This window comes from Phasianus colchicus, chromosome 6 (assembly GCF_987193195.1).
Source record: "Phasianus colchicus chromosome 6, bPhaCol1.hap1.1, whole genome shotgun sequence".
In the NCBI taxonomy this organism is placed as follows: domain Eukaryota; kingdom Metazoa; phylum Chordata; class Aves; order Galliformes; family Phasianidae; genus Phasianus; species Phasianus colchicus.
Window position 1 is genome coordinate 16,707,677 of NC_143441.1, and position 23,975 is coordinate 16,731,651.

Below are 23,975 nucleotides of genomic sequence, written 5' to 3' on the forward strand. Positions count from 1 at the left end.
GGTTTAGCCTACGGTAGCAGATAATCAGGCTCAAGAGCTGGCTTCACACTGAAAACAAAAAAAACAGAACAGAACTAGTAAAATCTAATTGTCATTAGTATTTAATCATCTATTAAAAAAAAAAACAGCACTTCCAGTTTACATCTCATTGCGCACGATCAAAGCAGGCCTTCAGTTTTAACACAGGACACAGTGACACCCATCAAGAGACAGTGAAGAATACGTTCAAGACACCAGAACAGGGATGTGGACCAAGCCATCAGGATTTCAACTCACACTGCACTTCTCTTTTCAGTCTTATCAAAAGTGAAACCCATCACATTCTAACTTTGTGGTCTAGAATCCTCACAAATACCAAATTACATTTTCAAAAAACCTTTCAATATATAAAAGCAAGCAAACTTCTGGAGAATTCTACACTTCTCCACATAAAGCAAGAAGGAGCAGAAGCACTGGTTCAATTCAACAACCCACGTCAGCTTTATTAGACTGTTGTGTTTACACGAATTAGCGGTAGCGGTGCAGCTGCAGGGTATTGCGCCTTCTCCAGGCAGCGCGACGTGAGCCGCCAATGGTGTGATGGAATTTGTGGCCCTTGCCAAGACCACGGCTCTTCCTCCCGGCTGACGTCAGCCCACGCATCTCTCTGTGCTTGTGAACGGGTTTGGTGATCCACTGGGTGTCAGGGTTGCGGCGGATGGCCTTGTGGAAGGGGTCGATCAGGATCACCTCAAAAAACTTGTAAGTGGAATCTTCACCCACCCAATAGGAGTTCAAGACTCTCAGAGCCCCACAGTGACGGCCAGCACGCTCCTAGAGGAAAAAAATAAATACAAAACGCTGTAAAACCATGGAAGCAAGGGCACTCTTCATGTGAAAGGATGTGAATAACCCAAACCTAATTTTTTTCTAGAGTTTTTGTTTTGCTCAGAGCAAAGCACTCTTCTGAAAAGAACCACGCAGCCTCTGGCAACAAAAACACCTGAAAAAGTAATGCTGACAAAAACACTGTATTCAAAAAAGGCTGCTGGAATTCTTAAGTGAGACAGGTTTTAAAGAATGTAACGATGAATGAATTTGGTTGATCATAAAATAAAGAACCATTCCACATGCAGAAGAGCCCTGAAGATAAACACAGAGTTAAAACTTAAGATCACCAGCCACACTTGGGGCTGTGGAACACTTTTGAAAATTGTGAAAGACCAATCAATCTGAATGTCCAAAGTTATTGAGGAAAAGGTCCAGAGGACAGAAGCCCATATTGATAGGAAAAAAGAGGAACAGTTGATGTAACAAGCCTTCAATATGCTATTCCTATTCTTGGCTGCAGTTGGAAAGAAACAGTCCTTGTTTGGGAAGCAAAGCAGAAAATAAGTTGAGTTACAGAACTCCATCTGCCTCTCCTGTCAAGACCTCCCCTTTTCACTCTAGGACATTATCATCATCACTACAGATCCATCCAACCTCTAACTCAAACCTATTACTACAGATGTCCACCAACCACCATCTTACAACTTCTTGCATATTTCATGCATCTTCTTCAAGTCTTTCCCTTACTCTAGCACGTGGCTGTGACACACACTAAACATTAAAATAACATTCATCCTCAACTAGCTTCTATGTGGGGATGACAGTGACAACCAAGGTTGGCATTTCTTGAACATCTTTATCTGAAGAAAAGAAGCCTTCTAGGAGAAAGCAAGCCAGATCCACAACAATTTTGGACTGAAATCAGAGGGCCAACCACCTCTTTTCATGAGCTTTCACCAGAACCAAGCATTATCAGACATTTGGGAATACCATATGTGAGCACCATGAGCACTCAAAACAAAGCTTTTAAATTTAAACTCATCACTTTTGTTAAAAAATAAAAAGTAAACGAAACAAAGAAACAAAACCGTAACCACCCCGTAAGCAACTTCCTGCTGAAATAGGAATGCTTTTTTGGTTCTGGGAAAAGTCATCTGCTTAAAGACATACAAGAATGGAGACTGCTCACTGCCTTTACAGTGCCTCTTTTGGGGAGTGCTGGTCAGTACTACTCTAAGTCTTGCAGTTTGTTTTTTTTTTTTTTCCCATACATGAGAAGTACAGCTGCAGCATTATGAAATATAACAAAGTTCTCCTGGATGGAAAGCCTCCATTTTCAGCATTTTAGCAGGTAACAACGTCTATTTAAGTACCAATCTTCAAGCTTATGAGCTACCAGAGATATTTTTAACTTCAACATGTCTCTGGCTTGCTGTTTTCAGAGAGTATGATACAGCTAAGTACACTGCACAGCACTCCTACCATACAAACAGGTGCTGCAGTCTTTAAGACAGGCATTTACTTGTGTTTTGTGAAAGGACCTTTGTGAAAGGACACGGTAGGGAACAGGATTTAGCAGTGACTGCAGTCACACAGTTCAGCATATTTGAATATCAGTTTCTCATACCCAGCCCTTTATTTTTCAGGCCTTTGTCAGTTGTATGTCTTTCATTACAAGTATTGCAGCATGCTTCTGAAAGAAGCATACCCCAGAATCTTCAACAAACCACCTTAGTGGTTCTTTCCACATTCCCTACATGCAGAGCGTGAATAGGTTTCACTCATTTGTCTCAGTACAGTTTTTCAAGACACTGTGGTGCTCTCCTGCCATCAATACTCAAGATCTTTTACCTAATACATTTCAGAACAGTTACTGGTTTGGTCACTAAGCCTCTTCCACTTTTACAGACTAGGTGTAACCCCAATTATCTGAGCAATAACCAAAAAAGTCACCTCTGCTACAGACTGAAGACTGCGGGCAAACTTGAGCTGGTTGACACCGTGATGCACAGGCTTCCCATAGGTTGCACCTTTTGGGACAGGGCGCTTACGACCACCACGACGAACACGGACACGGTAGATAACATAACCTGGAAGAAAAGGCCATTTAGTGTAGCAAGCACACGTTATGGTAAGGCAATTCACATGCTCATACTGCATTTCCAACCCCAAAAGCTTTGCATGAAATGTTGCAATAAAGCAGGTCTTCACACTCATCTGCACTGACTCGTACAACTCTTAAGTCGCTAGCACAGATCATTTTTGTTACCTCCTTTGTAACTGAATAGAGTGATGTACAGTTGTCAGGACTTTTTTAGTTCCAAACCAGAGTTCACAGCACTTTTCCATTATGCATTTTCATATAAACTAAGAACACCAATGCCACAACACAAAAAATCCAGCCCCAGAAGGCAATAAAATAACCCCAAAACCGAAGGGCCACATAGTAAAAGCACCATTCAAGAAGTACTGAAGTACAAGATACCAACAAACTCTACTGAAACATTAAGAAATGAAGCAAACCTCACAAATAGGAATAGAAGCTTATACTCTTTACTTTTAGATCATAACTGAAAACAAACATGGTGACTAGCTTCAAGGATTTGCTCCTTACAGACAGAAGTCCACTTTCCCTCAGTTAATTTGTTTCTCTGATCAGTAACTGTTTCTTACTGATCATAGAAATTAAGTAACTTTATCCCCACTCAAGCACAGACAGATATCAAGTAACTAGTGAAAGAGTCTGGCCTGAGGAAGAAACCTCCTTGCTCCAAACCTACCCTTCTAAAAACACTGGTCAGTGCTGCCATAAGGCAGCACAAGGAGAATTACAGCCTGAATCCACTTGATCTTCATCTGCCTAATTGGTCGCAGGGACATTAACTCAAATTACACGAAATATAGTTTTGTGCTGTGGGCACTGCTACTAACTGAACATACTTATAAATTTATTTAATACAGGACATCAGTCTTTTCCAGGACATCCAAGCTTTTCACTTTGTCATTCTATTATCAGTTATAGAACGAAGCAAGTTGACAAAACCATGGTCACTACATCACCAGGCACTCTTCATCTCCTTGTCCTATTACCTTGCTTGGCCTTATATCCCAGCCTGCGAGCTTTGTCTGGCCTCGTTGGCCGGGGAGCGCGATGCAAAGCAGACAGCTGGCGGTACTGCCAGCAGCGCACACGAAGGAGGAAACGCATCACATCTGACTGCTTTTTCCTCCATAGCTCCTGGATGTACTTGTAGGCACCCATGTTTGGTTACCTGCTGAGACAAGAGATCGGTGAAGGTAGCAAATCTGGCTCCAGAACTGCACAGCTTCCAATAAAAAGATACTGCACTAAACCGCACATACAGCATCAGTGGTACGCATTATGCTTTCATGCTCTTTTGAATCATTAGTGCACTTGGTAACATGTCTCAGCAGCCTACAATGAGACACACAGCAGTTACCATTGTCAGCAATTTCCATCCATTTCAAAGAATGCTTTGGGTCGGAAGGCACCCTAAAGCCCACCCAGTTCTAACCTCACTGCCATGGGCAAGGCTGGCACAGGCAGGACTGCCACCCAGCAGATCAGGCTGCAGAGAGCTCCATGCAACATGGCTTTAAATGCCTCAAGGGATGGGGCTTCCACAGCTTCTCCAGACGGCTGTGCCAGGGCCTCACCACTCTGACTGCAAAACTTCCTATTTCATTTTTTTAATGTTAGTGAAGAATGTATAAATCGTTCTCTAGCACTCCTCATCCAAGAAGCTACTGCTTCATGAATTGCAAACATTATTAAAATGGAGAGAGAGCACCTGACTCGCTTTAAATGTTGCTCTTTAAAGAGGTATGTGACTGTGAGTGGCCTAGTTTTTACTATAAAGATGATTCAAGTATCTCTAGGACCTGCTTAGCTCTCACACACCTAGAGTGCTCAGACTCCAGCAGCTGTAAGTCAACACCATCAAGCCACCACTCAAATCACAATTAAAAACAATCAAACAAAAGGTTCCTCGTGTGAAAAGCACCCCACGCTCTTCTCCGTGAATCGGCCCAGCCGCAGCCGACCTCCCGCCGCCCCATTTCAGGTCTGCATTGCGGCACGACCCACCGCAAAGCTGCACGCCAGGCGCCTAACCCAGGCACGCGGCCCCCGCTCTCGCAGCCCCCTCCCGCCCGGCTGCTCCCGGCCCGCAGCCCGCGATCAAGCCGCACGGCGAAGCGCGGCCCACAGGCCCCGCACCATCCTGCCGCGCTCTGCCGCTCGCCCGCCCGCCGAAGCGGCCGCATCCCGCCCCGCCAGGGCCGCACTGCGCAGGGCCGGCAGCGAGGCGGGCGGGCGGCCGGCAGAGAACGGGGATGGGAGCGGATGGAGGACTAGCCGAGCACGGACGTACCCAGACCGATGGCGCCCAACGCCGAAAAGGAAGAGGCCCGCCTCCCACACCCCCTTGCGGCGGCGCCACACTTCCGGGGACGGCCCCGGCGCCTCATGGGTAATGTAGTCCTGTGGGGGGGAGCTCAGCCGCTCTCCTCCGCCACCGCCGGCCCCGCCCCGCCGCGACCCCGCGCCAGCCAATGAGCGACAGGGGGCGTGTCCCGGGGCGGCTCAATGGGCGGCGTGGGACGCTGAGCCCAGGTGCGCGGTGGCGCGGGATCGGGGGGCGGTCGGGGCCGGGGGCGCGCGCGGCGGGCATGGCTTGGGGCGGGGGGTCGGGGCACGGGCAGCGCCTGGAGCGCCTCCGTGAGAGCCCCAAGCCCGCCAGCTCGGGCCGTAGAAAAGCGCTTTAAAATAAGTCCTAAATAGAAGGCGTGAGGGTTCCTAAAAATAAAAATGACAGATCCTAAAATGAAATAAAACGTCCTAAGGGAAAACCTTGTCGGCGCCTCAGTCCCTGTCCCGAGCCGCTGGCAGCCTTCCTCTGCGCGTCTGCACCGAGCCTGCTGCGCGGCAGCGCTGTGCCTCGTGCTGCGGGCTCTGCTGACCCCGTCCCGGGGCGGCAGCGCTCCTGGGCGGACTCGGGGCTCGCTGAGGAGCAGAGCGAGAGCTAGGCCTCGCCTGGCCGCAGCCAGCCCCTCGCCACCGTAAGTGTGTGCCCAGCTGCGCCCGTCAATTCCCAGTGTCACACTGATGTCACTGGCCCGGCAAGAGCCCGCCGGATTCTGCAGGCTGCCCGCTGGGACCAGCCCCGCGCACAGCCTCGCACAGACCCCAAAGCCTCAGCGCTGCCCTGTGCCTCTGACCGCAGTGCCTCGCAGTTCTGTCTGTGCAGGCCAGAAGTGCCACGTGTGTCCCACACGTGTCCCTGCCGCCGCCGGCCCCGTCACACGGCTGCATTGGGACAGCGCTCGCCGCCCGCCGGCCTGGGGACGATGGGGAAGGGCTACAAGGTGGTGGTCTGTGGAATGGCGTCTGTGGGGAAAACCGCGATTTTGGAGAAGCTTCTCTATGGAAAGCACACTGTCGGTGAGGTGGTTTTGTCTTTTGTGTGTGCGTGTGCGGATCGTTTCCTTGGGCTGAACGTTGTGTGTGGACCCAAAAGTGGTGACCCAGGGACATTCACTGAGCTGAGGGAGGACGAGAGCGTGGCCTTGGCTCATCTCAAGGCCTTCTCTGGGACTTGTAGGCCCCTAAAATCTAGAAGTGGTTGGGAAAAGCCCTTCTGTGGTGTTCCCGGTTCCAAACTACAGGAGTACTTAAAAAGAAACAGACACAAAAGCAGATGCTTTGCTCACTGCCCATTTACATGAGGAGTATGCAAACAAGAAATATGTTATTCCCCAAAAGATCAGAATCATAGAACCACAGAATGGCTCAGGCTGGAAGGCACCTTATAGCCCACACAGTTCCAACCCCATGCTGTGGGGCTGTCACCCATCAGCTCAGGCTGCCCAGGGCCCCATCCAACCTGGCCTTGGGCTTCTCCAGGGATGGGACATCCACAGCTTCTCAGGGCAACCTGTACCAGTGCCTCAGATGCTTTTGGTGCCTGAAAGGTAAATAGATATGATATTATAAATAGAGAGACTGCTTAGACCTCTGTCATGCCTTCTTAGAACTTCCTTGTTTTGGTTTTGGCTCATGGTTAGTCAGAGTACTGGAAAGGAAAGCAGCTCTGCTTTAGGTCCCTCTCTGGGTTCCGAGGGCTGTGTAGGGGGAGCACGGAACCACCCCCTCCAGCTATCAGATGAAGGGCAGCAAATGGTGTCTGCAGAGGGGGGATCTCCGGGCTTTGACAGAGGGCATCCAGTGTCTATTCTCTAAGCTGGTAAATTCAATGCTGGGGTGAGCTGTTGGATAAATATTAGGATTTCTAGCTGTCTACTTGGCAGGCACCGTGCCTCTAAAATGCCTCAATGGGAGGAATTTGCTTGCAAATCATGATGCTGAGCTGTACACTAATGCCCTTGTTTCAAAGGAGGATTTCCCCTAATGTTGCAGCAACACCTGCTTGCAGCATCCGACCAGCATCCCACACAGCTCCCTGTAGCTCTCAGCATGAGCTCCAATGCCTGCAGGCTGTGAATTTTTCCTTGGTCTGCCCCTCACCTGCCCTGCCAGGTGACCCTCAGTGCTGCACTATCCCTGCTGCCCTCCGCTGCTCCATGTGCTGAGCCCCAGGAGCTATTTCTGGCTGCTCCTGAGAGTGGCTGCGGTGGCATTGCGTAATGGCAGGATGCTCACTGACATAATGGGGAAGGCCGCGTGCGTGTCCCCGATCACTCCCTGATGCTCTGCCTGGCTTAGCACCGAGCGGCACAGACCTTCACCTCCTCTCCCAGGAGCTTTGCTTTCTTTCTGTCATTGCTTTCCAGGGCTAATAGTGAGCCACGAGCCTGTCAGTGCTAGCGAGCCTGCTGCCCGTTTGCCTTCACAAAGGAGTGGTGGCACAGCTGCTGCAGGAAGTGATTAGTGTCCTCCGAGGTTTCACGCTGCTATACTGAGCCTTGGCTTTGAGCCCGTGCTCCTGGCTGTGAGTTGAGAATGCTGCTGAAAGCCCAGCAGCACTGCGGGGTTTTTCCTAGGAAAATTTGCTCTTTTGGCTTGCTCCCTGGCTTATAATGGATGAAGTCCCTACATGGTCAGCAGCTAGCACTCCTGCAAATGACATAAAACTGTTAGTGACTGTCCAGAGGAGGGCTGCAGAGACGGGAAAGGGTCAGGAAGACAAGATGTTTGAGGAGTGGCTGAGCTCCCTGGGTTTGCTCAGCCCAGAGCAGAGGAGTTGAGGGGAGGCCTCATGGCAGCTGCAGCTCCTCAGAGGGAGCGGAGGGCAGCGCTGAGCTCTGCTCTGTGTGACAGCAAAAGGGCCTGAGGGAACAGCATTGAGCTGTGTCAGGGGAGGGGCAGGTTGCATATCAGGAAAAGGATGAGGCGAGTCCTTTGTTGGCAAAGGAAGCTGGTCCCACCTAACATCAGTGGTACCCGGCACTGTGTGCCCAAGGGAAGTTACCGGCACAGCTCTGGCACACAGTGTGTCTGCAAAGAAGGAAGGTGCTTTTCCTTCAGCAGCGCCTCTGCTCAGTGAGGGCTTAGAAAGTAGTGTCCTGCCTTGGGAATGCCTCTGGTACCTCAACCTGTGGTGAAGCTGATCAGCTAAAGGGAAGGAGATGAGAACTCTTCCAATAGAGAACACTGTTTTCCTTATCTCTGCCTCCTGACTACACAAATAGCTGTATGGCCAGGTTGCTCATGGCCAGCTGCTTCAAGTCATCTAGCTAGGAATGAAAACTGTATGTATGAATGAAAACTGGTTAGAACCCAGTCAGAGAGAATTTGCCTTGTCAGGTTTCAACTTGGGGGACCTGGGGTTTTGGCTGAAAGACTTTCACAGCTCAAAGGTGTGAACCAAATGAAGTATTCACAGACCTTTGTTTCTTAAATAAATAGAACTGGAGTCAGCTTTGGTTTTTAGAAATGCATGAAAATGAAGCCAAGCTTATGTAACAGAAGGTCACAGCCATGGCTCTGGTTGACAGGACCAGTACCTAACCAGCAGCTAAATCCAGACATGTCAGCTCCTGTCGGTCCAGCTCCAAAGAGCTGTCCAGCTCTTCTCTGAGTCGTGTATTTCTTCATCTTTAGCCTAGTTTCCAAAGAAACTGTGAAATTGATTGCTGTAATGCTAGTCCCCCTTTTCCCCCCTGGCTTCCAAACCTGAAAGCTGGTTCCATCTGTCCATTTATCTGCATCACAACAGTGGGTACTTCCAAATCTGTTTCTGTAGTTTAGGAAAACAGTGGCAGGAGAGAGAGCAAAGCCACCTGTGCTGTAGCAGCCTGTGGGCAGCAGGGCCCGGCGGAGCTGCCTTCACCCCTGGCAGAGGGGCAGGACAGCGGGGGACACCTGTGAAGTCGGCAGCGTGGCGGGGGAGATGGTGGTGCCAGGCACCAGGCTTCCCTCATCGGTTCTGCTGCTCGTACGACAGCTTGCCCAGCACGTCTGAATGGAGGTCAGGAAAGAGTTGGGATGGGATGTGCTAACCAGAGAGCGGTGTCAGCAGGATTTGGCTAACGCACAGTCTGGGCTTTAGAAGTAAAGCCTAGAACAAAGTGACACGGTATGACTGAAAACTGTGTTTGTTGAGTAACCTACTTGCAGTGCTTCCTCCCCCTGCGTGTGCAGGTGAAATTTCACCTCTGGAAACTGATCCTGATGCACAAATTCCAGAACCTTCCAAAGTGTCCCATCCCCCACTCTGCCATTTAACATCAAAATTTGTTGCTCTGTTCTGCTGACTTGCCTCACAGATCTTAATTTTTCCTCTTCATTTTCAAGGAGGATGTTAAAAGATGTAATTTCCACTGCTACTTTTAATGCCATTAGGAAGAGACTGTCACAGGAGAATGCAGATATATTAAAGACTGCTGAATTACAGTGCAGCATTTAGGTGATAAAAACCTGCCCAACGTTATTCATGGCTTTCTAAAAAGAAAATGCAGGTACTTATGGTTCATTCCTTCTTGCCAAAACAATATTTACTGATGCTAGATTCTTCCTTGACCTGTCTGTACAATGAGATGAAGCAGAGCAAGAAAAAATAGTGCTATATCCAGAAGACCTACTTTCGTCTTCAAAAATGCCCTTGTAACACATTCTCCAGCTGCACAGAGTGTGTTCACCCTTTCTGTTTTTATTAACCTTTGTTTTGTTCTGCTCTTACTTGTGCTCTTGCATGCTAGCATGGCTATATTTGGAGGCAAAATAAAATAATTGGTTGCAAACCTAATAAGAGTTTTGATCTACGCAGGCTGCACAAAGAGGGGCAGAGAGAACAGCTTGTGCCACTTTCCTGCTCAGGAATGCTGCATATATCATGAGAAACCATGCGCGTGGGTGGAATTCTTTAGCTTGTTTGTCAATGCAAAGTATTTTGAATACTGTCACTGAATATAGCAAAATCCTTATTTTCACAGCCAGATAATCCCTCATGTTTTCTTAAACAATGCACTAACATGGTCCCCTTTTGGCAGACAAAGGGAACAATGCAGTGCTCATTACTGTAGCCCTGCACCAGCGAACAGTCCCTGTGTATAGGAATGCAGTGGAGGCAAAAACATGCAGAGGGTTTATGAGAATTCTTCAAACTAACCCTGAAAGTAACCCAGCTGCATTATGCAGTTTGTCGGGACCTGCAGCCATATGGACCTGCATCCAGGGTGATCGTAAAGCTAAGGAGATCCATGTGCTTTCAGGGTCTGCCTTGGAAAGTAAGGTTTTAATTAATTCAGAGTAAGGTACCTCATATTACCTCCCATTTACCATGGGAAGGGGAAGGAAGGAGAGCTAGTATGCAGATAGTTACCATGGAGCAAGTGATATATATGGGAGCTTGATACCTTGTGCATGCTCTTAACCTGCAGTAAATGAGCTCGCTCCTATTAGCAAATCTGAGTCATGTTAAATCCCTAAGGGATGGAAAAAGCTCACTGTGTGTTTGGGTAAATATAGCATGCAACTTTGCTTGCATACAGACATCCTCTCCCCTGTTGGGCTTGGTTTCACTTGTTGGTTAGTTGTACCAAGGCATGTTCATTTCCAGAACTGCTCCTTTGGCTCCTGCTTCTGCAGTACAATCCAGCCCAGCACGAAGCTGAGGAGCAGGCTCAAGATGTCAGTACTTGCCTCTCTGGTGTTCCTTGGCTGTTCTTCCCTGAGGGTATGTTTGGGCAGGCCCACTTGCAGCGTGTTTGGCAGAGAGCTGGTACACTGGGTGGTTGGAGTTTGGGAAACCTGGGGGAAGAGCCATATATCTTATCACGTCCTGTGCTTACATGTTGTATAGATTAATTTTACGGGCTCGTATATTAGATGGTTGTATTTACATAGTGTCACTCCTGTAAAGAGCTGGCATGGTGATCTATGGATACAACCCTTGCATGACAATTGAGGTCGAATGCAGGTCAAGTCACCCTGGAAAAATATGAGCTGAAAGCTATTGCAGGGTAAAGTTCTGCCGCACCACAAGCATTTATTATAGTGGTGCTGTACTTACACCAGCTGACCCTTCCTGCTTGTTTTAAAACAGGTTTAGAAGAGGGTGCCACAATGGAAGACGTGTACTTGGCATCGGTGGAGACGGACCGAGGTGTGAAGGAGCAGCTGCGGCTGTATGACACCAGGGGTCTGCAGGAAGGCATAGAGCTGCCGAAGCACTACTTCTCTGTTGCTGATGGCTTCATTCTCGTGTATGCCATCACCAGCCTCGAAGCCTTCCAGAGAGTTGAGCAGCTCAAAAAAGAGATCGATATCTTCAGAGACAAAAAGGAGGTAAATGCGTGGTGCCCTAGTTGCTTGGCTTATTGGCATATCAGTGATAGGAAGTTAATGTTACAAAGCATAAAAAACTGTCAGACTTGCATAGAGAGGAAAACAAGCATACCCACAGCCTTGGGCAATCCAGACAAAGGGAGCTTTCTCATGATGGGGAAGCCTCATTCACATGCTGTGCAGCTCAAACAAGTTAAGTGTTGTTTTTTTTTTTTTTTTTTTTCTTACTTCCTCTACCACAGCTAAAATCCAGTTAGCTGGATGCATCAGTTTGGACACTTATGAGTAATAAACCATATGGTCTACAGCAGTGCAGTTCTTATTTTTTTTTTCTTAGGTATTGTACACGGGAAGTCAAGTGCACAGAATAATGTAATGAAGAACATTATTTTTGTTTGTTTTGTATTCACGTACTCGATGGCTTACAAACTAGTGTAATTGACAGTGGGTCTCCCAGACATTAGTCAATTGGCAAAGCAGCTTTAATGTATCTTAACAACCATATTGAATCAATTCAATTGTGTGAAATGACTGCTCTATTTTCCCTTAGAAAGCAGCTAGCGTTTTCAGCTGACAGTGTTCCAGCTTAGCTAAACAAATATAACTTACATGTGGCATTAACATTATGGCTTTTCTTACAGTATCTTTGTGTTCTCCAGTAGCTTTCCCTGCTAAACGTCTTTAGCCTACAGCTCTCCAAATGTCTATTTTATGCTGTTTAGAAAAAGCAAAAAGTACATGAAGAATTAATTGGGTAATGGTAGGAAGAGACTTTCCAAAGAGTAACTTGGTCAGTACTTGCAGAAGTACTGCAGGAAGGCAGGCTCAAAGCTTGATGGCAGTCAAAAATGGAGACAGAGAGATATGTTGGCTGGTGGGGCTGGTGTGAGCTGCATGCTGTCAGGGTACGGATGTCAGGAGTATGGCAGCTGGCCACAGCTACCCTGCAGGACCAGGGGAGATGACAAGCAGGACATTCACCCAGACACTGTGTTTCTTGAGGGTGACACAATTGAAAAATAGTGGTGCCCACAGCAGGCTGGATAAGTCAGTTTTATTCCTCTGATTTCTATTGCGTACAAAATACTCTCTGAAGGTGAGATCAAGAGTCCTTAAAAAAGTATCAGCAGCCTTAAAGTCTCTGCAGCCATAACCAGATTCAGGATTCATCTCCATCTGCGGTGCCTCTGAGCTGGCAAGCCTTTGCCCCGCCAAGCAGCACAGCCCTGTACCACACAGCCAGGGCTGTAAAGCACAGGTGGCAGCCTCCTGCCTTCCCTCAGCATGCTCCTTAAAGCATGGCCTATTTTTGTACTGAATGGAGATTGTCTTCTCTCATACTGGCAGAGTTTGACCATAGGCAAAATTCAGTTGGTAAAAGTACTGGAAAATGATGGCTTCTTACAAAGGGGTGAACGCCTACTCAAACAGCATGGGCTGCTGTAGAAAGGAAAGGGAGCCTCAGAGCTCACAGGAACAGGACAAACATCTCTAGCTGGAGAGAAACAGGAGACATTCTAGGGGCAGCCTGATGAGCAGGAAAGGGCTAGTGGGTGTGGACATGGCCAAAAGCCCAGTCATGGGGAGAGGACTTCATTATTTTAGGTTTGTCAAACCACCATGGAGTGCAGAGATGAGACCAGAGTTCAAGTAAGGACCTTGCACTATAAATACAGGCATGATTTCCCCCATTGACTGATGCTGTTAAAACATTTTTAGAAAGTGGTCAAGTTAAACCAAGCAGGACTGGTAGCTTTAAGGGACTACATTCAGTGCTGGCTGAAGGAGAGGCAGCAGGCAGCCCCCAGGGCTGTCAACACCTGCTGCCTGGGGCTGGGACACAAACAGGCTGGGCAAAACCCTTGTATCCACATCTTCCCTGCTGCCATAAACCATTTTCATTTCTCAAGCACCTGACTGACTCAGATGCCACACTCATGTTACTTCTCTAGGGCAGCTCAATTGCAAAGTAAATGGAGAATAGGACTGTTTAACTTCTGCTTTTTTGGGTATGGCTTCCCTTTAAGCAGCCTGTGGGCTAAGTCTTGCATATCTTATGATTAAAGCAGCTCGCTCCCAGGCCGCAACTAGGCAAGGCAGGTTTGAACCCCAGACCCTACTCTTCCAAATCATATGCAGCTTGCCTTGTGCCAGTGCTAAGTTAAAGAACAGGCCTGAATTGTGTTACAGCATGTCTGCTGTTTGTTTAAAGAGCACGGTGGATGCTCTTTGCACAAAGCTCACCCGTTCGTTTCATTTGTAGGTAACAGTTATCGTCTTGGGAAATAAAATGGACCTCCTGGAGCAAAGACAAGTGGAAACAGAAGCAGCGCAACAATGGGCAAGGGCTGAGAAAGTGAGACTGTGGGAAGTGACTGTGACAGATCGGAAAACACTGCTTGAGCCATTCACCTTCCTAGCAAGCAAACTCTCCCAGTCCCAGAACAAATCAACGTTTCCCTTGCCTGGAAGGAAGAGCAAAGGGAATAACTGCGATAACTAAGCTCCCTTTAATGCTGTCTGCTGTAGCCAGGTGCAGCCTAAATCCTTTCTATGCCTTTCGCTTCACGCGGTTTCACTTAAAGCAATAATCTCATTCAGCAATAAATCAGCAGGCTTATGGCTAAGAGGTATTCTTCCTTCTCGTGGACTTGGCTTGAAAAAGTCACTGGTGGTGAAACCTTAAAAAGCACTTAATGTTGGGAGTTACCTTGCAATAAGGCTGAAGAGGGGAGAAGAGGGTGGGAAAGAGACATGGGCTTACCTCTTCTGTAGGGGCTTAGACTGTCCCTGGGTACAACCATAGAGGGAAGCAATCATTCAGATCTATAGCACTTGTTCACACACAGAACTACCTGTAGTGAAGCTGTAAATGTGGAGAGACGATATGTCTGAAACAGCAGCAGTCCTTTGACCTTAAGCAGGGAGCCCCTTCGCCACAGGGTTTTGGATACTGCAGGGGGCTCAGGTCAGAGTGTTGTTGCAGGAGAAGTGTTGGGGCAGGAGTAAATACAAACAGATTTAGATGCCAGAGCTCTGTCAGTGTCTGAAAATAAGAAAAGAGGGAAACAATGTCTCGTGGGAGATCCTAGACCAGATTTACCCTAACATGAAGCTTGTCAGCAGAGTCTGGCAAGTAGTGCCTTCAGTTCAGGAATTTATTTGTACAAACCAGAAAAGCTCTCACAGCACTCATTAATTTAACTGTGACCTGATGGACAACATAGCAATATGAAGTTTTGTTCCAACATGTCCAGTGCAAATCAGTCACACTGACATAGGTGCTAATTTTATTCAGAAATGGTATGGAACAACTTGGTAAGCAGGAGGTACCTCACTAGGCTCTGCTCAGTGCCTTGTGAAATGTTCCTGCCCAGCTAGAGAGTGAAGCCACAGCAACCTACAGCCTGAACAAGGCTGCAGGCTGGAATACAGCCAGTACAAAGTGCTGCACTGCTTGGTGAGAGGGGCTGGCTGAAGGTTGCTGCCTGTTGGGAACAACCTCACAGCAAATGCACAGAAATCCCTGTACAAATTGCCTTGGTGTACATCATCCAGCAGCAGGAGCACAGCTTTATGTGCTGGATTTGACACTGCATTGGTAAACCTGTTCCAGGTCAGCCTGTTAGCAAACCAAATAAAACTGACTATAAAGGGACAATAAGTGGCTGTTCCCAAAGTGAGGAGCCAGCTTTTGGCCTCTAACAACCTTAATACACTGATAACAGCTTTTCTTCGTATTTGAAGGCAGGAGCGGGGAAAGAGAGCAAACTGAAGTATCCAGTTCCTTAATTTACCATGAGGTTAATGTTGCTTTGAACAAATATTGAGAATTTCATTGTGAGTCAGCAAAACCATGATCATTATTTGCACTGTCATATTATAACTGCTAAATAGTGTGCTTAATGATCACAATTAGGCTGTGTGCTTACAGCACTGCTCTTCCTGAATCCTGGCAAATAAACTCTGTCAGCATTACTAATGCCAGAGCAACAGTACACTGAAAATTAAGCAAGTATTCCTACCTTCAAAATGAAGCTAGACGAAACTGTTTATGTGCTTTGCTCAATACAGTTTGGATTGCTGTGGCCACCAAGTCAGATAAGAGAGCAATTACGAATGAGCAAGCCCCTGTAATGCCCTGCTAGAAACATACAATTGCCTCCATTGCAACACTGCAGCTGAGTAAGCACTACAGCACGACCTCCCCCAACCTGGCCAGTAATAGTCATCGTCCCCAGCGATGCTGCAGAACAACACTCCCTCCTCACTCATTTCCTACAATACACGTGTACTCGTGCTTCTCCCCACCCAGAAGACTGCACGCACAGAATCTACCTGTGTACTTGGGAAGTGGGGCGGCTTCAGAGCAGCAGTGGTTCACCTTTTTGCTGCAGATTTTCATTGAGGAATTGGCTACTTTTCTCCTCTTTGCAGAACCTTTCACCAGAGCAGGATTTGATTCAGCTATGTATCAGTCAAAATACAGAACACCTCTGCTAACTACATATTATCACCAAGGCTGATCCCTGAGCCAAGGGAGTGTGGGCCAACAAGTGAAACCAGTCAGAATTAGCTTAAATTGTGGAGATGGAAGGAATGGAGATGACCAGTTCTTGACCAGTTCTGCTGGGACAGACGTCACCTGTGGTCTGCAGGGGCTGGGTCACACAAGGCTGGCTTGCTCACTCACCCCTAGACACTCAGGACTCAGCAATGCTTTAAGAATAGCAGAGGAAAAGGGATCTTTTAAGTGATTAACATTATGTTTCCAAACAGGTTACGTAAAGTCTAACATGTTATCTTTGATTTAGTTAAACTCATTTCCAGATCATTTTGGGCATCCGCATAAACAACCACCACCCATTGTTTTATTTAATACGCTTACCCTGATGCTTTCTAAGCACTCAACTGCCTTTTCTAAATAGCACAGTATTTTATTGGCCAGCAATAGAAATGGTAGTTTCTCCTCTGCAAACGATCTGCACTCAGTGGCTGGTGAAACTCACTGTAGTGCAGTTTTACCCTTGGTTAATAAGTACAGTACATCCATGCAGGGTATAAAGTAGTAGTGCCAGGGCAGGAAATGTATTTTGCCCTTTGTTGTTTCACTGATTCAAAGTTGCCCTAGATCACAAGGATCATGTATGTACTACTAGACAGTCCCTTCACAAAATGATAAACAATTAAAAAAAAAAAAAGAAAAAGAAATAGGCAAATTGAAGCTCCTTTCTTCATTTGTTACATTGCTATCCACCCTAATTTACCTTCCCCTCCACTGCCAACTGCAAGAATTAATTTGGAATGTACTGGTAGCACAAAGCAAGGAACAGACAAAAACCCACAGAAGTCACATACATCCTCACACAGTGTAGGGAAGTAATGAATGAATTTAAGGGTCCCTTACCAGTGGTGCTCCTGGTGTGATGTAGCTATATACCAGTGATTTTTCTAGGCTGAACTGACAACTGTGGGAACCCACACACCAGGACACATGTTCTGTTGAAAGAAGATAGTTTAACAGATGAGGCTAACATCTTCTAGTACCCACAACTACCCAACAAAGGAGAGGCGCCTGTACATAAACTCCTTGGGACCAAATTAGATTTGATCTTTAAATAGATAGGAAGCATATAAAACAAATGTACGTGGAATGTAAAGTACAAACATAAATCTGTGAGAACAGATGAACACATCACACTCAGAAGAATGTTGCAACGTGATGCACTTGTCATGTGAAAAAGAATCTGTGCTTCCGGCCTTTACCTTGAGGGAGTGGTCAAAAATGCCACGTTCATACCTACCTACCCCGTTGCCACACTCTTCAGTGTACACACTATATCTCTGGGAGATAATCTTTCGAGCTAGTTAAAGGATCTACAAGCTAAGCCTCCTTTATGGTGTCTTCGTCTGGCTTCCCAGGACACTACTCCTTCTCCTCTTTCACGTGGAAATTGATGACTCCATCAGAAAGCCACGAGAACATTCTCTTCTTCCTCTTTTCTTCTGCCCCTTTCCCTTCCTACTGTACTTTTGCTCTTCCTATTGTACTTCCGTATAATGCAACAGTCCTGAAAAGACAATGCTGTGAAAACTCGAAGCTGAAGACTAACCAGGGACTATAGGAGCCTGTGTAACACCTACACAATGAATGTGTTGTCATTCACCGTACGCTTGTGTAGAAGCATCTTCCCAAAACAGAAGCAGATGGTGCACTCACCTGCAGAGCTCACTTGTCTTTATACAGAATGCAATCTTTGAAGTGCACTGGGAGACACTGTTCTGGCAAAGTGATAAAGCAAGGCACTAACACTAAGCAGAAGTCTCTTCTTTTTTTTTTTTTCTTTTTTTTTTTTTTTTTAAACATCTTTTTATTAGCACAGTAACAAATGCAGACTTAAGTAGCCCACAACATACAACCAATCCACTGAGTGACTCCTATTCCACGCCTTACAATTAAACAGCTTAAGGTATTTCACTACAAGTTGTCATTAGTCCTGATTAAAACTTTTATTCTTCTCACAAAGATAGATTGGCTTATAAAATAATACATTAGCTACTTCTCATTTCATATACGAGGCCATATATCCCCCTCTCCATATCACAGACCATGAGATGACAGTCTTTAAAAAGCATTTGTTAAATACCAATGCGCCCTCTATAGGGGAAAACAATCCCAACATCTTTTTTACAAAAAAAAAAAAACAAAAACAAAAAACAAAGCAAAACAAAACAAATGAACAAACCAAACCCTCCCAAACCAAAAACAAAACAAAAAGCAAAAAACAGTGTGTAGAGTCTTGAAAGGACTTTCACATAAACGCCAACATATGTACCTGTACAAAATTAAGCTGTTTCAACTTTTACATAATGCGAGCAAACTGAAAACCAAAGAAACCTAAGTTTACATTCTTCTCGGTACTATATGTGAGCTAATATTGCCGAACTAATTACAGTCTTAAAATATGCTATTCCCAATTCTAGCTGTCTACTGTAGCAAGATACCTTAAGTTACAACAACAAAATCTTAGGAAATAAAAGACTGAATAAAATCTGTTATAGAAATACCCTACTCTTTACCAGCACCCTCCCTCCCCCCCACCCCTTCAAAATCATAAGCAGCTCTTTCCATCACAGACAAATAATGTAAATCTGACAGAAATCCAATTTATGTAGCATATCTTTTGGTCCATTGTCTGGCCATTCTGTCATGCTCTGCTCTGTTAGTCATATACTGAGTAGCAATGCTTCCAACCAGGGGGTCAGCTGAAAAGGAAAGAAAAGAAAGGCTTATTTCAGAAGAGTGTGAATTTAACACAAGGGAATAAAGACAAATACATCACAACAATAAAAATACACTGAATTAATGGACTGTAACTTCATCAATTTGTGTTTATTTATGGTAACGTATAGATCTATTGCTTGATGAAGTGGGAAATGCTGATAGAAGTTTTAAGGAGTTTAAGAGACAACAGTCCAGTGGTTACCCAACAGTCATATTTTGCATTCCTGAAAACTTTCACTGATTCATATGTTTATTTTACCTTTTCTAAAAGTGCCTGAGACATATTCATTGCTAAGTGTACTTGTATTGACATAAATCTGGCTTGTAGGAAAGATCAGATTGCAGGGAGAGGTTTTATTTTTACAAAACTACTATTTTATTATACATAATGCAGCACGAACTCCAGTGCTTCTCATCTTTTATAGACTTACATAGGATTATGACCTCTGAAATTGACTTTGTAAACAAAGGCAGATTTCCCTTAACTCATGTCGATAAGGGATGAAGTTAGGGAAGCAGAGGATTACTTTTGGCATAGCTGGTCAGTGGTTTTAAATAGATGGTGGAATGGAAAAGGCTAATCCAGTGATTTTTGCAGCTGCTTTTGTGTTTTTCATAGCTGTTACCAAATTACTGCAGTTCTACAGAGCAGCAGAGCGTGTTTAACCCTCATCCAAAACGAGAGCAGGGTTAGGAAGGGAAGGAGCTGTCCCCTGCAGGAGGAGAAGCACAGCTTTCCCGGCAGCTCTGCCTGCGGCACAGGTGAGTGCAGCAGCCGGGGGTGGGTGCAGGGCTGCCACCTCCTCCAGCCCCTCTCCCCGAGATGGTGGGACGAGCCGGGGCCGGGTGTGAGGCAGCGGGAGGCTGGGCAGGGCGCTTACCCGGGTTGCAGTCTGTGAGGAGGGAGCAGATGGACAGGAGAACTTTAGAAATGGTTAATGCCGGACTCCAGTTGTCTTTTAAAATGTCCAGGCAGATGACGCCTTGGCTGTTAATGTTACAGTGATAGATCCTTGTCCGGAACGTTACCTGCAAGAAATGACTATTAGATGGTGCGCCGGCATCACACGGCAGCACACGTGACGCGGTAATAAAGATAACAGCCGTAATTCTGATTTGACAGGCAGTAAAAGACCGAATTAAACCCGGCAACAGACGCAGAGGAGCCCACGCCGGCAGAGCCCGCTGCCCGCCGGCCCTCGGTGCGGGGGCTGCGCCGGGCCCTGCCTCAGCCGAGCGCGCTGCCCGCGCCCTCTGGCGGCGCCCGGCGGGATGAGGCGGGCGGGAGCGGAGCCGGCTGACGGCCGGCAGCAGCAGAGGGCCTGTGCTTTAACACCGCACACCGACGCGTTTCTCCCCTCGGGCTCCCAGACACTTGTAAAAGCCTCCCGCTACGGCACGGTTTTGTGCAGCCGCGGCTCCGGCCGTTCAGAGACGCCAGTCGGATTTTATTATCGTTAAATTTAGGAGATGCAACTGAGCCGGGCAACGTGCCACGCGAGTTATCCGAAAGAGAAACAAAAGCACCACTGGTGCTGCCGGGGAACACAATGCAACCTGCAGCAAGGCCTCGCTGCGACGTGCTTCGTGAACAGGGACAATGAATTTGGTGGAACTTGCATGAATTGGGATTATCTGCATGAATAAAGGTTGTTGGGTTCATGCCCTAAATCCTCAGAATTTGTCAGCTCTCCACACCCACAGATTTTACTGTCTGTTTATAGGTCATGGGGGTATTTGCGAAATGCATTTGGTAAGCGTGCGGTACGGCAGAACACCACGCTGGTGCTTTCCCTGGAGGTTAACCCAGCCCACACATAAAACCTGCCAGTCAACCCTTGTGTTTTTTTTCCTGCAGTCTTTCTGATGCAAACATTTGGCTCATGATTTCCCTATCCCAGGCTCCAGGAGCAAGCGTGGGGTCACACAGCTGCAGACCCCTTGTGCTCCCCACTTTCCCTGTCCCACATCCGCCCCCATTTCTGATGCACGGAATGCTCCCACTGTTTTTGGTTTAGGGCTCACAACTGCAGCCACTGGTCACATGGTGGAGACCCAAGCTGCACACACAGGAAGACTTTCCGTTTTGTAGCTTGTAAGTTCCTTGGATTTTACATTAAAACAGGAAAAGAAAAAAGAAAAACAACCACGTACACACGCACACACACACAATCCTCCTAAATCCCCACACTTTTGCACATAAAGGTGAAAATAGCAAAATGTCTGGGGAAAAAAAAAAAAAAAAGTGTTTGTCTCCCATACCTTTCGCAACAAGCTGCAGCTCCAAAAACAAGAACCCCTGCAGCTGCCTATGGAGGGAGCCTCAAAGGTACAGCAGGTAAAAAACCAGAATGATGCTTGTTTCTGAGATCATCTAATCCTCCTTGAAAGAGCAGCTAGGACTCCTTAGAGTCATGTAGAAGTCTGTACACATCAGCCTGAGCAGAGGGCAGACGTGACTCTGAGATATCTGCCCTAACCCATACTGTTTCCTTTAAGAAAATCCTGAAGTTTGTGGCATCTGCAGTTGCTGGTAATGGTTCTGTCTTTGGTTCCCAAGAAGCCCTCAGACCAGCCCACTGATTGCTCACTATTTCTCTATTTGACATGCAGCTTTGGTCCTCTTCCAAGAATGCTTCTAAATGTAGGTGAGGTAATAATTTTAACAGATTAAACACTTCCAGAACGGAAAGCGTGGAGTATTTCCAAGTTGATACAATAAGGACCAAATTAACAGGGAGGTCAAGCATTCTAATTTGTAAAGGCAGAAAGTAGTTAATCCCCATTCTGAGCTCAAAAGCTAAATACTGAAATTGCAGAAAGTAACTTAGACAGTACCTCAGTCCAGCTAACTAAAAACAGACATTAAAAAAGGACAAATCATATTTACTGCTAGGAATTAGACTTACTTTTTTATTAGTATTTGTAAAGAAGGAAAAAGAGAGGGGGGTGGGGTGGGGAAGAACTCCTGTATATTTGCAAAGCAGATTGCTTCCTTAAGGAACCATAATACAAAATCCTTAAGGGTTATATTCATGGCACCAAGATTGGTTTTCTCCAGTTCGAGAAGCTCTGCCTAACCAAAGAACGGGGAGAAAAATCTGAATTTGTTTTCACTTAAGCAGCAAGTCAGAACTTGGATGGTGTGAGACACATATAGTCCAGCTGTTTGCCATTTGCAATTTTTGCTGATTTATACAATATAAAAGCCAGCCATGCTGGGAACCCAAATGAAGCCAGAAGAGGGGGAGGAATTGCAGACCCACTTAAAAAGAAAACAAAAACAATGCTTAAAGTATAGTAAACATTTACTTTAAAGGGAAAAAAAAAATAAAACAAATAAACAAACCCATAAATAAGTAGTAGATTCAGACCCGAATCAGAAGGAAGTAAAATGTACTCAGGGTCAAGAGAACAGCATGAGGAAGAACAGAAAAATACAGTGTAACAGAACAGTCCTTTGGAAATGTATCACCTGAGATTATATTAATGCAGTAACTGCAGAGTTAAGCACAGGTTTTGGAAAGACATAAAGAAGTAAATCTCAACCCTACCCTAAAGTGATAGCAGAGGTTAATTTACACAAGCAGTAAAACAGGAGTGGAGGGAAGGAAGTGGTTAGAGGTTATTAATATAAACGATCAAAGCACACACCAGGTCAACTCAAGATACTGTTTTCACCTTGATAAATGAAGTTTAACTGAACTGTAATGCAACACTGGGGAAAATATGCATGGTAATAGTACAGAAGAACAGCAATTGTCATGAGAATTAAATACTGAACTTTTAAAATCTAATTATTTTTGTATTGGATTCTGAATCCAGGCCCACCCAGCTTGTACCCAACTCAACTGCTATCTGAAACATAAAGGCAAAACCAGAATACCACATAAAATGAGAAAACATAAAAGCGGATAACAGATTAATACCAATATCTTCAAAGTGTTCTGTGGAATGCTCAATAAATGCAAAATAACTCCATTATATATCACTAGGACAAAGGAGAGAGATTTCTCCCAGTGAAGTTCCTTCTGATATGCAATACATTTTCAAGTCAAACATTAAGACCTTTAATTCATCCAACCTCAGGTACAGTTCCTCTCTTTACCCTTCAAGGAATATGTTTATATCACTTCCATCACGGGCCCTCTGGCTTTCCTATAGCAGCATCCTCCCCCAGAAGTTTGCTCCATCAGATTCTCTAACATAGTGACTCAAAGCTTCAGCTGGAGCTACACTCAGTCCACAAAGGCTGCACCTGTATATCCTTCATCAAACACCTTGAGGATGCCTGTCAAGCATATGACATCTGCCAACACTGGCTATGCCTCAACATCTTCTCTCACTGGTGCTCCTCTGGGATTGGTAGCCTACCAGGATGACCAGTTTCTTCTCACCCTATTTAAGAAGGTATATCCTTTACTGAAAAGTAATTTTCAATTTAGGAAATGTGTTCTGCTACAGGCAGTTTTGTTATGGGCAGTAGGGACTGTTATCCTAAGAATTACAGAGGATTCAAAGAGACAGCAGAAGTTTTCCTCCACTTTTCTTTGTAGCCTTGCCAAGGAAGAAAGATTCAAGGGAAACTAATTCTTTCGCTCCAGACAGCTTAATCTTTTCAGAGGTCAAGGCTTTCAAGATAGCCTTTGACCACTCTACTACTTTACTAGTGTTTTGTGATCAAAATGATGTACTGCATTTTGTTTCAACTACATGTTTCTTTTCTTCTCATCCTAAAAGACAAATATAGGAAGTCTACGGTAACCACTTTAGTCCTGCCACTTCTAAATGACTCACAAACAGTATTTATCTGTTACTGCATCTGGGTAACCTGAAATCAACAAACTCATAGGAAGAAAGCAGGAACAGTTTGATTGTATTTTCCACATTATCATTGTTTAACACTAGCATGGGTATCAGCACGGGAGACGTTGTAAGAATCCATGTTTCACAGTAAAGGTTCTTCATTTAAGCCTGAAGTACCCAAGAGTATGAGTACTTTGTAAGACTCCTGCTATTCTTTCTCCTACATCCCATCTCCATGTGACTGAGGTGATTAATATTTTATTTACATGCATGCATGTCGTTTGTAAACCAGTTTGGACTACTGCT

The 23,975-nt window shown here is 45.8% G+C and overlaps 3 protein-coding genes across 15 annotated transcripts in view; 1 reads left to right on the plus strand and 2 right to left on the minus strand.

The window, feature by feature from the left end:
• Positions 1 to 456: 456 nt before the first annotated feature.
• RPL15 (ribosomal protein L15) lies at positions 457 to 5,323 on the minus strand. Of its 2 annotated transcripts, none has more exons than XM_031590221.2 (4): positions 5,205 to 5,323; positions 3,901 to 4,085; positions 2,764 to 2,900; positions 457 to 813 (listed from the first exon to the last, which is right to left on the minus strand). In XM_031590221.2, the coding sequence occupies exons 2-4, from the start codon at positions 4,070 to 4,072 to the stop codon at positions 508 to 510; spliced, it is 615 nt and encodes a 204-aa protein (XP_031446081.1). In that variant the 5' UTR covers positions 4,073 to 4,085; positions 5,205 to 5,323; the 3' UTR covers positions 457 to 507. The 2 variants fall into 2 exon arrangements, with proteins under 2 accessions (XP_031446081.1, XP_031446080.1); XM_031590220.2 differs by having other exon boundaries at positions 3,901 to 4,082; positions 5,205 to 5,293.
• NKIRAS1 (NFKB inhibitor interacting Ras like 1) lies at positions 5,296 to 15,932 on the plus strand. 4 transcript variants are annotated; one of them, XM_031590227.2, is made up of 4 exons: positions 5,382 to 5,446; positions 6,067 to 6,274; positions 11,337 to 11,578; positions 13,842 to 15,930. In XM_031590227.2, the coding sequence occupies exons 2-4, from the start codon at positions 6,181 to 6,183 to the stop codon at positions 14,079 to 14,081; spliced, it is 576 nt and encodes a 191-aa protein (XP_031446087.1). In that variant the 5' UTR covers positions 5,382 to 5,446; positions 6,067 to 6,180; the 3' UTR covers positions 14,082 to 15,930. The 4 variants fall into 4 exon arrangements, with proteins under 4 accessions (XP_031446088.1, XP_031446087.1, XP_089998702.1 ...); XM_090142576.1 differs by having other exon boundaries at positions 5,383 to 5,446; positions 6,081 to 6,274; positions 13,842 to 15,931; XM_031590228.2 differs by lacking the exon at positions 6,067 to 6,274 and having other exon boundaries at positions 5,296 to 5,446; positions 13,842 to 15,932.
• Positions 15,933 to 18,097: 2,165 nt separating this feature from the next.
• Positions 18,098 to 23,975, minus strand: part of UBE2E1 (ubiquitin conjugating enzyme E2 E1) — a 44,826-nt gene continuing 38,948 nt past the window's right edge. For all 9 annotated transcript variants that reach the window (XM_031590224.2, XM_031590223.2, XM_090142574.1 and 6 more), the window contains 2 exons: positions 19,745 to 19,892; positions 18,098 to 18,844 (listed from right to left, as the gene is read on the minus strand). In XM_031590224.2, coding sequence (XP_031446084.1) covers positions 18,747 to 18,844; positions 19,745 to 19,892 — 246 coding nt within the window. In that variant the 3' untranslated portion in view covers positions 18,098 to 18,746. The remainder of the gene's footprint in view (positions 18,845 to 19,744; positions 19,893 to 23,975) is intronic.